The sequence below is a fragment of the Lucilia cuprina genome, chromosome 5 (genome assembly GCF_022045245.1).
Source record: "Lucilia cuprina isolate Lc7/37 chromosome 5, ASM2204524v1, whole genome shotgun sequence".
NCBI lineage: Eukaryota > Metazoa > Arthropoda > Insecta > Diptera > Calliphoridae > Lucilia > Lucilia cuprina.
The window spans coordinates 36,061,411-36,076,736 of record NC_060953.1 but is presented as its reverse complement, the minus strand read 5'-3'; the positions used below and the strand labels follow the sequence as shown (position 1 = coordinate 36,076,736).

At 33.0% G+C, this 15,326-nt stretch overlaps 1 protein-coding gene across 1 annotated transcript in view; it reads left to right on the top strand.

The window, feature by feature from the left end:
* The first annotated feature begins 472 nt into the window (after positions 1–472).
* LOC111685069 (homeobox protein caupolican-like) overlaps positions 473–15,326 on the top strand; it is a 118,838-nt gene continuing 103,984 nt past the window's right edge. Inside the window, exon 1 of the mRNA XM_046952902.1 lies at positions 473–1,660. Coding sequence (XP_046808858.1) covers positions 1,616–1,660 — 45 coding nt within the window. The 5' untranslated portion in view covers positions 473–1,615. The remainder of the gene's footprint in view (positions 1,661–15,326) is intronic.

Below are 15,326 nucleotides of genomic sequence, written 5' to 3'. Positions count from 1 at the left end.
GCTAAAAAGAAACAACTATATAGGGGTTTGAGAGTGAAGCTAAGAAAATGCGTTTTATTATGCAGTTGTAAAAAAAAACTAACGAGTAACGATTTGTTTAATGTCAACAATTGACGTTGATTTTTCATGGTGGCGCTAAAGTAGCTCATGGACGTTTCAAAGCAAACACACAAAGGCGTTGCTTCAAACCAAAAAAAAAAACTTAAACAAAAACAAAAAAGAAAAACAATTAAAAGGCAACAACAACATTGTGTAGCAAAGTAACGAGTACAATAACTGTTCAACACATTGTAAGCATATAGCTAGCTCTTTTTTACATTCCTACCAGTATGAGTTGGTTGGAGCAAGATATAAAACGCAATTGTGAAATTACTTTTTTCTTTTTGTCTTTATTTTCTGTTTTCAATTGTTTTTCTGTTTTATTTACTTTTCTTTGTGTTGTATAGTGTTTGACTCTTCTGTTGCATGGTGTGTTTAGCGCTGTTGGTTGCTACAACCTTGCGACAACTTGCAACTAGTTTGTGCTCGAGCGTTAAATCGCGCGCATCTAAGCAAGAGTAGGCACGCAAAAAACAAGTTTGAGTTTTCAACAACAAGAAATTCGAGAAAAAAGCAACAACAAAAACACACACACGCTCTCACATAAAACTCCAATTGGACTAACTTGATTCGGGCTAAGTGGCGTTGAAAAGAATCAAATTGGATTTACTAAGAACAGCAGACTTCCTATGAGAATCTTTTGCACCTTTAGAGAAACAGAAAAAACATACCGGAAGTTAAACTTAAAGTGAGCCTTAGAAAAAATAACGTAATTTTGAATACATCTCAACGATTGATATAAATTTTATTGGCAACAAAACGAAAAAAAAAAATACAAACAACAACAAAAGCCGTCGGTTTAAAATTCACTCTAAAAAGAAAAAAATCGTTTTTAAATACTAAACGTGTAATTGTTGTTTAAATTAATTTAATTACAAAATCCTTGACCTTGTCATGTCTTAAAAAAATAAAACTTTTAGAAAAAAAGAACGCCAAAAACGTGCTACATACCTTCGTTATTTATACACGTTCCTACCATTAGGATTGACCTTTTAAACGTCAAACAAGTGTCAAGTTATTAAAATAATTTACATTTACGTTGTCTGCCGTTGCCGTACTTGTTGTCGTCTGTAGCGTCTTAATCTGTTTTTACATACATATTTATCATTTTCTCTCGCTATCTCTCTCTCTTCTTCCCTACATACATAATTATTGTTGAAAAATTGCAAAAACAAATTAAATTTTAATGTCAACGTTTTTTTTCCATTTGTTTATTTCACATTCTGGTCAAATGTTTATGCAAAACATTTATTATGTCAATTTAAAGTGACAGTTTTATTTTACTACAATAAATAATATATAAAAAAAGAACAACAAAAGAAAAATCAACCATAATAAAAAGTGTCAAAGTTTTTAACCCAAAAATTATAAAAGTTCTTTAAAAATTATAATATTTGAGAGTAAAGAAATATAAAAAAATACATTGCACTTATCCCCCCAACAATATGTACTTTGTGAATATTTAAAAAAATATACAGTGTTGCCATTTTAAAGGAAAAAAACTGAAAAGAAAAATATGGCATCCTATCAAATTGATTGTGGATATCCGACGGCAAATCAGGTGAGTGTAATTAAAATGTTAATAAATAGTTTTAGAACAATTTTTCTGAAAAGATTAAAACTGTCAAAATAACTAAGAACTTTAATATGCCTAAACGAAGTTATTTAGAACACTGACATTTGGCACGTATGATACCCTACACCACTACAGTGGAAAGGGTATTTCTGCTGACGTTTGTAACACCGAAATATATTGATTCTACAAATTCAATCGGCTTAGAATCACTTTCTATGTCCGGCTGTCCGTCCGTCTGATACAGACAGGGCCATGATACACATAGGGCCATATTTTGCCCTTCTCCCCTTTGAGCCCACTTAAAAAAATCTCTTTTTCACCAAAAAAAGTAAAAATATTCCGAAATAAAGTTAAAAAAACAAACCAAATACTTTTTTTTAAATAATCCCCATTTTTAACATACATACTGACTGGTGTAGGGTATAATATGGTCGGCTACGCCCGACTATACATTCATACTTGTTTTTTATTGGACCAGTACTCAGGGGGGAGGGGGTGTAGGGGTATCATCCTACTTATGCATTGTGTTGAAACTAGGAAAATAAGTTGTGGGAAGGAGGAAATAGTGTTAATGGACATTTGATTTAAATGTTCTATATCGAAAAGGCTGTGCAGTGTTTTACGCAAGAATATACGGAATCGGGAATAAGTTCTCTAATTTCAGAAGAACACATAAAACAGTCAAATACATCCCACGTTGGGATAGTGCAGCAGTGAATCAATAAAGTTGGATATCCTACAGTCATCGATAAGTATCTTCGCCCTCTCCTGTAACCGGTCGAGTAGCCCCAAAACAGACTTCAAAGGTCCGGCTCATATATGAAAGTTGTATTCCATTTATGGTCGGATATAAGTGGTGTAAATTTTAAGAAGATAAGATGGAGTGAAGTACTTAAATGCTTCTTTCGACACTTGAAAACTGTGTTTAGTCCAGCAAATATTAAACTGAATTTTCTTGCCCAGAACATCAAGAGTTTCCGATTCCTTAATATTGATGATAAAATTCTATCATACATTCCATAAATTTAGAAAATGCTAAACAAATTACTATAATTGTGGTAATTTTCAGGGTTATTAGCCTCTATCTTTTTAGAAAATTTTGGTCCAAATTTGGTGGGATGAAACAATTTTGAACTCATTCATGTGAATTAATAAAAACTTCTGAAATTGTTATGGCAAATTAATCAAAATTTTTCTAAATATGTCATATTTATGTTAGGCATATAAAATGTTAATAATATATAATAATGTTTCACAATTGATCCATGAAAATATTAAAATAACAATTATATCCCAGCAAATTAAAAGAACTTCAAAAGAAGCGAAACATAATTAGAATTTACTTCATGGAAGTACTGAAAAGACCTGATGAAGGTATGATTTTAACATAGGCTTTTTATTTGATTCTAAATTCACTACTTCGGAAGTCATTCTCAGGAAGTGGTTTTTATGTTATTAAAAAGTGAAGTATTATAGAATACAAGTAATTTCACTCAAATAACATGATCATAAATAAATTACACGCATTTATCAATGAACTCCAAAATAAAATTGGTTAAATGATTTCAGTGTAAAATATACCACCAATAAAAAAATTGGATTCTTTTAACTTCTTTTGAAGTCAATAAACATTATATTTACAGACGGTAAAAAAATTTACTTAGTGCACATTTTGAAGTTATGATAAATGGTATTCTTTTGGAAGTACTTCGTTTAATTTTTTTCTGGGATATTCTTGATACCAATATATTGTTACTTTCTACAGTATAAACGCACAATACACCTTATAAACCGAAGGAGGCGGGACATATCGAGGCTGATATAAGTAATAACATGACACTTAGTGATAGGCAGACATTCAAGTCGACTTATGCTCCCCTTTGATGATCACATTGCACAGTTGAAAATACAGGGAAATGGAAGAAACGGCTTCTCCTCTGTGGATGCCCTGATCTGTCTGTAAAGAGAAACCGCTTCTTTGGCAGTTATTTCATATCAAACGTAGGTGAGATATCTGAATCTAAACTTAATGATATCCTCAGATTCCACAGATTGCACAGTTAAAAATACAGGGAAATGGAAGAAACGGCTTCTCCTCTGTCGATGCCCTGATCTGTCTGTAAAGAGAAACCGCTTCTTTGGCAGTTATTTCATATCAAACGTAGGTGAGATATCCGAATCTAAACTTAATGATATCCTCAGATTCCTCACATCTATAGACTGAGGAGTGTAGTGTTCCGGTCAAAAAGGAGTTTCTTTGACTCTACTTGACAGTTTGCGTGCTGCGAACTACCACGTTAACCCAACAACCATTGTTACAGTAGCCAGATTTGAAGAACGTTGTACATATGTTACATCAATTCCGAAGAAAAACTAAATCCAATACTGTCTTTTCGACTACCTGGCAGCTACACGGTCTCAACCTGGCCCAAACGGAAATCGGAAATATTCTCCGAAAAACAAAATCCAATATTGTCTTTTCGACTACCTAGCACTTACACGGTTTCGATAATTCGAATATACATATACAGCATTGACAGCCTTGCATAAAGGCTCTTAACTCCAATGTTATTTAGTCTAAATGTATTCAATTGTTGGCACAATTGACACAGCATTACGTTGGGTTGATATGGGTTTCAGGACATGAGAGCCAAAGGGTCGTCCCTAGACTTAACACTTACACAAAAGGATATTCCACACCCCTGATGACCCTCTCAATATTTTATAGATGTATAGGCTTTGAGTGAGACGGAATTCAGATGCTCAAATATCACGACCCGTAGAATATCGAGACTGCTGACCAATACTGACAACAGATAGAACTAGGACTCTCTTGTCTCTTAGTAATATCACGTTTAGGCATTAATTTGGTATAATTACACTGTATAATTGCTGATAATTTTATGGATAGGGCCTTGTATGGTGTGGGGGAATTTATGAACTCATCCTTTTAAAATATTAAAATGTTGGTTCATTTTAAACTTTAGTTGCTTTTCTCATATTTATAAGACTTTAATCACCGTTAATGTAATTTTCTGAAGTGGACTTTATGTGTGGGAATGGATCAATTAGTGAGTTATAAGTTTATATTCTTATAAAAATTGGAAGGGAGATTTTGGTTCCTATAAAATTTGTTTATTAATAATTTCATTGATATATTGCTATTTTAATTCATTTGTTATTAGGGGTGGGGTCAATTTTGGACCTGTGACCGCCATACGTTATTCAATGATTTTTGATACATAATACTCACTTGAGTAAGAAACATATTTATGACTGCTTAAGCTGTATTCTGGGAGGCTAGATGTATAGTATAGTATTCGCACAAAATTTTAGCTCTATAACTTCTCTAGTTTTGTTCCACACAATCGGATGTAGAATTTAATAAGGATCCAAAATATAGGCAATATTTCGAAGAGTTACAAAGGAAATGTGAAAACGACATCTCTTTTGATGTTGAATATAACAAGTGTAATATCTGCCAAATTTGCCTTCTATTTATAAACTAGAACCATCTAAAAAAAACTTCAATAAGGTGATCTTTTGTTGTGTAAAATACTAAAAAAGAATATGGTTCATATTTTAGGTACATACCTATGTACATATGCATAAGTGTGTGAGAGTTATCACTGGCATAGAAATAAACTAAATACCTTTAACAGCTGATACATATGCATGTTTGATGGAGAGGATCCAGATAGTAATACTGTTGATAAGTGGTCATTACAAAGTAATGTATAAAATAAGTACTTCTCATTAGCAAAAAAAAAATGTTTTTGATGGAAAGAAATCTCTTTTTTCTAAGTTGAGTGGATCAAAGATCTAGTTCAGTTCTATTTCCATTTTTGTTTAGTAATATCCAGTTCTAGTTCAGTTCTGTCCTAGTTCTGTTCCAGTTCTGTTCTTGTTTAGTTCTAGTTTAGTTCTAGTTTAGTTCTAGTTAAGTTCTAGTTAAGTTCTAGTTAAGTTTCAGTTCAGTTCTAGTTCAGTTCTAGTTCAGTTCTAGTTCAGTTCTAGTTCAGTTCTAGTTCAGTTCTAGTTCAGTTCTAGTTCAGTTCTAGTTCAGTTCTAGTTCAGTTCTAGTTCAGTTCTAGTTCAGTTCTAGTTCAGTTCTAGTTCAGTTCTAGTTCAGTTCTAGTTCAGTTCTAGTTCAGTTCTAGTTCAGTTCTAGTTCAGTTCTAGTTCAGTTCTAGTTCTGTTCTAGTTCTGTTCCAGTTTAGTTCTAGTTCAGTTCTAATTAAGTTTTAGTTTAGTTCTAGTTCAGTTCTAGTTCAGTTCTAGTTCAGTTCTAGTTCAGTTCAGTTCTAGTTCTAGTTCAGTTCTAGTCCAGTTCTAGTTCAGTTCTAGTTCAGTTCTAGTTCAGTTCTAGTTCAATTATAGTTCATTTCTAGTTCAGTTCTAGTTCAGTTCTAGTTCAGTTTTATTTCAGTTTTATTTCAGTTCTAGTTCAGTTCTAGTTCAGTTCTAGTTCAGTTCTAGTTTAGTTCTAGTTCAGTTCTAGTTCAGTTCTAGTTCAGTTCTAGTTCAGTTCTAGTTCAGTTCTAGTTCAGTTCTAGTTCAGTTCTAGTTCAGTTCTAGTTCAGTTCTAGTTCAGTTCCATTTCAGTTCTAGTTCAGTTCTAGTTCAGTTCAAGTTCAGTTCTAGTTCAGTTCTAGTTCAGTTCTAGTTCAGTTCTAGTTCAGTTCTAGTTCAGTTCTAGTTCAGTTCTGGTTCAGTTCTAGTTTAGTTTAAGGTATTTTTCATATTCACATATGAAAACTGATTTTTTCTAGACAGCTTTAAGTTGCATTGCCTCTCATTGCAGAAAATACATATTTTTACAAAAATGCTTGTATCTATTGTAAGTAGATATTAAACATCTCCCATAAAAATGTGAAACGTCACTAAGCAGGACTAAATGTATGTATTAAACGCATGTATGTATGCAAGTAACGCAAGTACACTTAAGTATTTATCTTGAAATCAATTATATATGTTAGAATTTAATATGTCACATGTGATATTATGTACTGAACAAATACTTATTACATTACAAGCGTCTAAGAATAATGTTTAAATCGTCGTAAAGAGTTAAATTTTTCGCACAGTATAAAATGCATGGTGATGACACTGAATGTGGTAGCTAAAGAGGAACTCAAGTGTCTCCATCTCTAACAGACGTCCTTTTTAGGAATGAATAACTAAATAAACATTTAATACACAAGTACGAGGAGTATGTGGTGACCAATTCATTAAATATTTTTCCAACTTGTTTGTCAACTACACATCACAAATATGACGATATGACTGACAACAGTATTGTCGTCACTGTCTTTAGATTTCTTTCTCGCTGTTGTTGTTGCCAGTAGATGTCTTTTTTTGCTTCCTTTTTTGTGATTTGATTTGTTTTTTTTTATTTATTTGTTGTTGCTTTGTTTTTGCAGCCCAAGATTTTTACTCATATATCATCACAATAATGATGATCTGTCATAATTCCATCATGCATATTTTGACAGGCACACGCATTGAATAACAAATAGCTTCTTAAAAGCAGTTGTACTGTTGAAGAAAAAAAAACGTAGTCAAAGAAGTTGTGTGAGGAAGATCCTGTGTCCAACTTCAGTCCAGTAGGCATGTGTTACAGTATGTATGTGTGTTTATTTCATGTGCTACGTACCACTAACTGACTGAATGACTGACTGTTTGTTGAGAGTGGGCATCATTGGACAACAAAATATACTTAAAAGTCAGAGTGTATTGTGTTGATCTGTTTCCTGTTACGTTTAAAAACTTTATGAGTGTGGAGAATTAAGTGAAACACTCCTCGTAAGAGGTGATGGTAGTGATGGTGGTGGTGGTAGAGGTTGTATCCATGATTGTGTTGGCTCCTTATGAAACATGCCAACTATGAGAGTGAGAATACGATCGATTTATATCACACGATTGTATGGCATTGAGGAAAAAAAATAATTCTAAATAAAAAACAATATATTCATGTTCATATTCGTAGTGTGTAGAGTTAACAAAAAAAAAAACTAAAAGGAGGGAATCACGTCTCATTGCTTTGTAGCATGTGATGGGAATTTACATTGACATTTTTCAAATGCATAACGAGTAATGGAATGATAAAAAGTTCTGTGGTACGATTGTGTGTGTTTTTGTATTTCACTTGTACGTTTGTTTGTTTTCTGCTGCTGCTGCCACAAAGGCGTCCTCCTTTCTACCAATTTAGGCAACTTGTATTTGTTTCATATGTATTTTTTTTTATTTAGTTTTTGTCATTTCAATTGTGGTTTGTGTGTTCGTTGATCATTTTTATTAAATCAATGAGTTTTGGTTATGATTGAGTTCCAATCCATATGATGTTATACTATTTCATTTATTCGGAATACTTGAATATTTTTATGCGTTTATTCGTTCGCTTGTTACCCAGTAAACATTGGTGTTCAAAGTTTTCTTAAGTTATTTAGTGTTGTTATCATTTACTGAGTGGGGTTGATATACTAAGCCCATTATAGCAAAATTGGTTGAGAGCAAATTTACAAGTGCATATTTAATGAAGATAAATAAAAAGCTACAGTGTTGGTGTGCCAACATAGCGTCAGCAGAATTTTCCTACCCTATCACTCGTGCTATGTAATCTCAATATTAAGCTGCTCTAATTTACAAACACTTAGATCGGTTGTGCCCCTTGTTGGTTCGACAACGCCACCTAGAGACGTAATCGGTAAACCTAAACACGAATTCATCAAATGAGCCGCATCCATCACGTATCAAATACACTCTGTTATCTTGGCTTATCCGAATTATAGAGTTTACCATACATCAGTCCTTTAACAAACATTCTCTTTGCTCTTGAAACCGAATAATTTGAAACTATTTCAAATGTATATACTTACACAAGGGAGAGGGTAATTGAGCATAAGCAGAAGTTTATTGGAGTTTTATATCGGCATGCGAAAAGTTTGTGAACTTTCGATATCGGCATCTGATTATAGATCTATGGTATGAATTTATATAAGAATATATTCGGAATCATCCATAAAGAAGACGGTATAATTGGTTTAAGGGTTTAGCAGAATAGTCGCTACTTATTGAGGACCTACTGTCAAAGCTTAAATCAGCGCTGCGGCTTTGTTAAATAGGGCAATAATAGGGCATCGATTTCATCTTCAATAACTCCAATATATGTTTTGAAGTCGAATTCATCAAAATTTTGTAAGATGGTCGATGTCAAAGTATTTTTTAAACCGCAACTCATGGAAGTTAAGACTGTGTATCGTAAGGGAAATGTTATATGACGATGTTTTCGTTGTTGTTGTAACATCTAAAAATATACAATTATCTAATTGGGAGTTGTATATCAATGTCCAGGCCTAAAAATTGGGCTACTTCAACTGGATGTGTCCATAAATCCAATGGACAGAGTGAAGTAGGGTTGGCTGAGCAGTTGAATATGTGGTGGGTGTCATGAGGTCCCTGACCAGATGCAGGACATTCGTTGGGGACGGCACGGTCTATACGCGACCAGTAGGTATTGAGCCTGTTGCTTCATCCCGATCTTAGTTGTGTCAGAACTACTCTTGTTCTCCGCGGCAGGTTTTCTTCTGTGTCTGCTATGGACGACCGCGGAATTTATGGCGTTTCTATGAATGTCGTGCAAAGCTGCCAAATACGAGGACAGATACTGTGGATCCTGCACATATCTGCATATGTTTTCCTCGTATATACGATGATCCTTCCTGTTAAAATTGGGATGACTCCTCTGATGACTGTTTGGTCAACATGACATTATGTTTCTTGACTGGGAGGACCTTCGTTTCCTCTTGCAGGTCTTACAAAAAGATAGCCATGCCAAAATTTTAAGGAAGCATTCGTGCATCACTATTAACAATTACTCGTTTACTCTAGTATTTCTTTACTCGTCGAATAAACATTGAAGGAGGTTTCTTCAAATCAATGTAGCGTTCTTTTATCTAAACTGTTATCTATAGAAGTTATTCTTTTGGAAGTGGTACTTCGTTTTATTTTGGGATATAATATTGATATTCGACTGTATGCCATTAGCTAGGCAGCCCTAAGGGCTTTATGAAGTGTTTATACAACATTGAATTGTATGAGCTTGCAGTTTATCGAGGCTTGATCGACTTTCCAACACCACAACAATGGTAAATGGACATTTGAACTTCATACTATACGACTAAACTTACCAAGTAATGACTTCTGCAGAAGCTGACAATATGAAGATAAAAGTATCATCCACTCTATATTGCAAAACTAATATAGGTGTGGTTTGGATAGAATTCGAGAGCTGTTAGGTATCGTAAAGGGATAAATATGCGGGACCAAATGAATACTAACCTAACTTTCCCAAGTATCTTTTAAAATCGTATACAAAATATGTTTTACTAAAATGAATCGAGTGATAAATGAAACATTCAAGGTCTAAGTCTTTGTTATGCACTGAAGTGAATATATCATTTAGGATATAAGTAAAAACGGCTTCCAATTAAAACATCTTGTAATGGTTTTATTTCTCCCAATAAGTTCTGGGTAAATATCAAAGCATAAGTTACAGCAATCCAAAGAGCTTTCTGGGTTCTATGTAAAAAACTAGTAGTTTGGAGAACTAACTTCAACTGTATATGTGTGTGTAGCATACACTTATGTATATGTGTATGATGAAATGTTTTTTGTCACTTGTTGTTATTTTAATATGCTGGCTCTAACTCTCTTGTATGCTTTAGTAATTTCATTACTTTTTTTTCGTTCTTTATTAATACTGTAGTATGAAAATAAATATTATTTTGTTACCGTAGCTGTTGTAGCAGCAGCAGCCAGCAATATTTCATTTTTCAATAAATTATTTAAGGCAAAAATTGTTTATATATGTTGTTGTTGCTGTTTGGTTTGTTGGTGTTTTTTTTCTTCTTTTTTTAGTCGCTTTTAAAACATCGTAAATCATTCATACATTCATTCATCGAAAAAGCATTGAAAGAAAAAGATTATTTATTGTCGTTATCGCAACATCGGACATGATGCACTCGACGACATTTTTGTTGAAGTTGATCAATGTAGTATTCAATGTGTTGTTGTTGTTTTTGAATAGTTGTTGTTATTGTTGTTGCTGGTATGTGAATGATGTTAAATGTTGATTCTCTTAAGACCAATAATATGCCACGATGATGATGACGATGCTGTTGCTGCTGCTGCAACTTCTAAACATGATGATACTTCTTGGCTATTCATTCCCAGATAATGATTGTAGCTGATGATGACGATGACAATGATGATTTTCAAAACTGATAAAACTATTTTTTTGTTGTTGTTGTTGTTATCATTTATGTTTGTTGTTATGGTTTTAACGAAAGAGAGCGAAATGTTTTGATAAAGTGGTGTTGATGTTTATTGATGATGATTCTTTTCTATGAAAAGATTTTTAACACTAAAATAATTAGTTTTGCAATTAATTGTCTTTTAAACTGGCAAAAAAGAAAACTCAAAACAAAGTAAACATTTATGAACATTGTTATAAATTATTTAGGCTTAAATGGCGATGATATTTAGATTTGTTCAACTTCAAGTGGTGGGCATGAGGAGATTTTAAAAATGTTTTATTTTGTTGGATCATTTCTTAAGTGTGAGAATTATTCACTTAAGTTATATACAATCATATAAGGTTTTGAAAAAACGTGATCTACTTATTTCCAACTTAAGTTTGTTAGTGAAACCTTTATGCAACTAATTGTGGCATATACAAATATATGTGTAGAATTTCTTGACTATTTTGCAATTTATAGTAATAAGTAATTTTCATATAAGCTTAATATTAATTACAGTCGTTCCTGATAAAATGTCAGCTAATTTTTGATCAATAACAATTAGTAAATCGTTTAAAGTGTGTTATTTTTGCTTGTATGTTGAAGCACTTAAGAACATGCACTTACATATTTAAGTTGTCACTTTCCACGTAAGGTGTCTGTCTATACATTTCCTTTTATGTTTGGAAATTTGTAATGAAAAAAGCGTTCTTTAGTTTGTATGCGGAACTATGGTGAAAATTTTTCCGCTTACCAAACAGTAGCATACCTTCGCATTACTCTTTTATAACCATGGGAAATATTGTAAACGAGAATGCGGATCTAAATAATGAAAATGCTTCAGAGACATTTTAATAAGTTAAACATTAGAATATGTATAACCTTGGAATATCAGTTGTTTCAATAATAGTTTAGAACTGCAAAGATCAAATCATTATCACTTCCCACTTACCCAACAATAATGCTGACATGACCATGCTGACATGACCATGTAATGCCTGTTGTTCGTTGACCTTTCCTATATTCTAATTAGAGCAGCAGAGAGGACATTGAGTGATCGAGATCGGTCGATTCGTCGCCACTTATAAGGTCACAGCCAATATAACAGATTCCATCGGGAAATTTTGGGCAGCTTCGCCTCAAACGTAAATAAGTGACAATGTTGAAATCTTATACAACAATAAAGACAAGTCTTGGTAACAGACTTTCGTCCTACATTACTTTGGGACCCTATGTATATGTGGTGCTATAGATACGAACAGGGCATATACTTTGGATATCTCTAACATTTCGTTGGCATATATAAGTCATAGTTTATCTATATTTTCATCAAGGAAGCTGAAGACTCCAAACACACGGATTTAAAATTAGTTTTCTATTGTTAATCCTCTATTAAATGTTTATATTCAACAGTATAAAGTATGAGTTTGCATCGACTCCATCAGGGACACCTGTAAAACGTATCCAAACGTACTTTGGTGTGGTAAGCACTGTTATATAAATTAATATATTACACCAGTGTGAACGAGATGTTAAACTGTTGAAAGCCCAAACTCAGACTTGAGTTACGACAGAAGTCATTACCACTAATGAATAATCATCTGTTTGGACCTAATTCGTTTTTCGTCACCAAAGGTAGTCATCACTTTACTGTCCCTTTTTCTTGTCATTTCCCTAAGGGTATGTTGACGATTTTACCTTATCTTAGTGTTATTGTAATCCCGGGAAAAGGAGGTGCTGGTGATGACCAAATACATCTTCGGACTTACCTTAAAATGATTTGACATGGGGTCGAACCAGAGAACCACGGTATATCATAACGAAGAGTTTGAGACGTTGTAGAGATCACTTCCGGTTGATATGGTGGCTTAATTCGCGAGAAGGGAATATTGGTTTAAAGATTGATACATGATAAAGTCTATAATTCTAAATAAGTTCGGTGTTGTTGCTGAGATATGCCTCAGAGCAGTGACTGTGTGACTAAGCGCTGGAAATGAGTTGATGTCAAGTGTATATGATACGGGATGGATATGTTGGCCTTTCTCATCCCTATACCTAGAGTGAGTATGTCGGTTGTTTTCCTCAATGAGTGTGTTGGATGACTGGGAATTATGCTGGATTGAATGGTATTAGATCTAAGGTATCTTATAAAAGTGATACTATTGAATTTTTCTGTTCAAAGCAGATTTACGACAGTGTGTTCCTTTTGAGTAAGAACATGTATCCGGTTATTGTTTATCGGTTTATTATCAATATTTCCGTCTACCTGAAACGTCTTTAGGTGCAGGGCCGTAGTTATTAAAGGAAGTGATGTTTTTGCATCTCGAAAAAAGTAGCAATGGTGAGAGATAAGATAGTTCGAGTCCTACCTGCTTGTAGGAAACTCAAAAGTCGGTGGTGAATCTTCTAAAAAGCTCACCTATCTATAATGTCTTTTGGTGCAGAGGCCGCAGTTGTAAACGGAAGTGATGTTTTTGCATATCGGTAGAAGCAACAGTGGTTAGAGATAAGATAGCTCGAGTTGTTGAGCAACGTGCTTGTACATGGACCAGTAGAACCCACCTCGATGTAGAACTCAGTCGATGGTGAGTCGTCTAAAATGCTCACCCTATGGATGAAAATGGCCACTGGAAAATTAAAAACTTCGTCTCCTTGTTTACAAGTAATCTAAAAAGTGGACACTTAAAAAACTGAAGAGTTTCTCAGTTATGTATTGATTCCACTGAGTTAGCTATCTGATTGTCTCCTTGTAAACAATAGAATGACTATTTACTTTCTAGGACATTTTAGTCTCTTGGGCAGTCGGCAGCTTATATAAACCTTAAGTAGTAAGTAAAACACCGGACTATTCCCGCGAACTGCCGAATTACGTAAACTGTTTAATATATTACATGTTTAAACAGTATTCGGAAATTACCGCCTCAGAATTAATTCCCATAATATATATATTTTATTTTAGGGGTCTAAGGATAATAAATGTTTCGGTGTATTAAAATACAAGATATACTTAGTATAAAAAAGTTGTAAAATGATCTCCGCAGTAACCTATCATTGTCATCCAAAAGGTATTTAGAATTGAGTCTTCAGTGAACTTAGTCTTAATAAAACAAAGTAATTAACAAAAGATAAGTAATAAGGTATGAAATTAAAAAAGTTTGAGTACAATTTTATTACACTTAAAACAACACCTAATTAGTTAATTTATAATAAACTTTACACAAAATTTTGCAGACGAAATTCATTGTTGAAATTTTGTAACTAGCAACTTGTTACACGTTTTTTCAGCACAATTTACACATGTAAAATGTTAACTATAAGTTAAACTATTTGTATGAAAACGTTTCTTCATATATAGTTAAGTATGTAACTTATTACATAAATATTATATAATTTGTCTCAAGCTGTTTGACTTACTACCAGAGTACCTTGACTCAATCACCTTTAGTTTTTGCTTCAACCGAAATAAAGAAAGAAATGTTTATATCCGTCCCTCCGTCCATCTGATTGTTTGTCTTTCGCTTCCTTAAACATTAAATACTTTACAAGGTCATTTGTCATAGAGTCATTCATTCATGGTGTTTGAGTATGTAACTTTAACTGAATACAAAATAATACTGGCGATTACATTCTTAAGTTGCATTCATAAGTTTGTGAATGTTTTGTTGACTTGCAACAGCAATTTCACACTACACACTCATAGTCACTTACTTACTTACTTACTTATTACTGCATATAATTTGTAAATATAAATAAATAAATTTTTGTATTGTTTATATTTTTAATAGCAAAGTACAATTTAGTATGTGAGAGTGTGAGTGTATATGTGTAAGATGCACTCTTTAAACAACATGCAACTTTGCTGCAATTTTTTTTCTGTTTCTGAAAAGGGTGCAACTTTGAAAAGTTTATAATGAGAACATTCTCTTTGTAGGTTTAAAATAAATTGTAAATGCACTAATTAAAAATTCTTGAATCATTTTTGTTAAAAGTAAAAAAAAATAATAATGAAATTGAAACGAAAATTATATTAAATAATTTTTGTTTATCAACTTTTATCACAATAACAATATAAACAAAATTAATATGTATAAGATAGATACACTTAAAGAAAAATTATGTATTTTTTACATTAGATAACTTTAAATAAATGTTAATATTGTGTTCACTGTATAAAATGTTTTTTAAAAAATACTACATCAGCCCTTGATAATATATGAACTAGTTTGTTGACTTTTGATGTTTATGAGGAGCTCGCCAGACTTCGTGCATATCATCTCAAAACATTTCAGCATGAGGGCTTCATCAGTATGAAGAACTTCGCTTATTGTTGTTGTCAGTTCTTCACTGCAAGT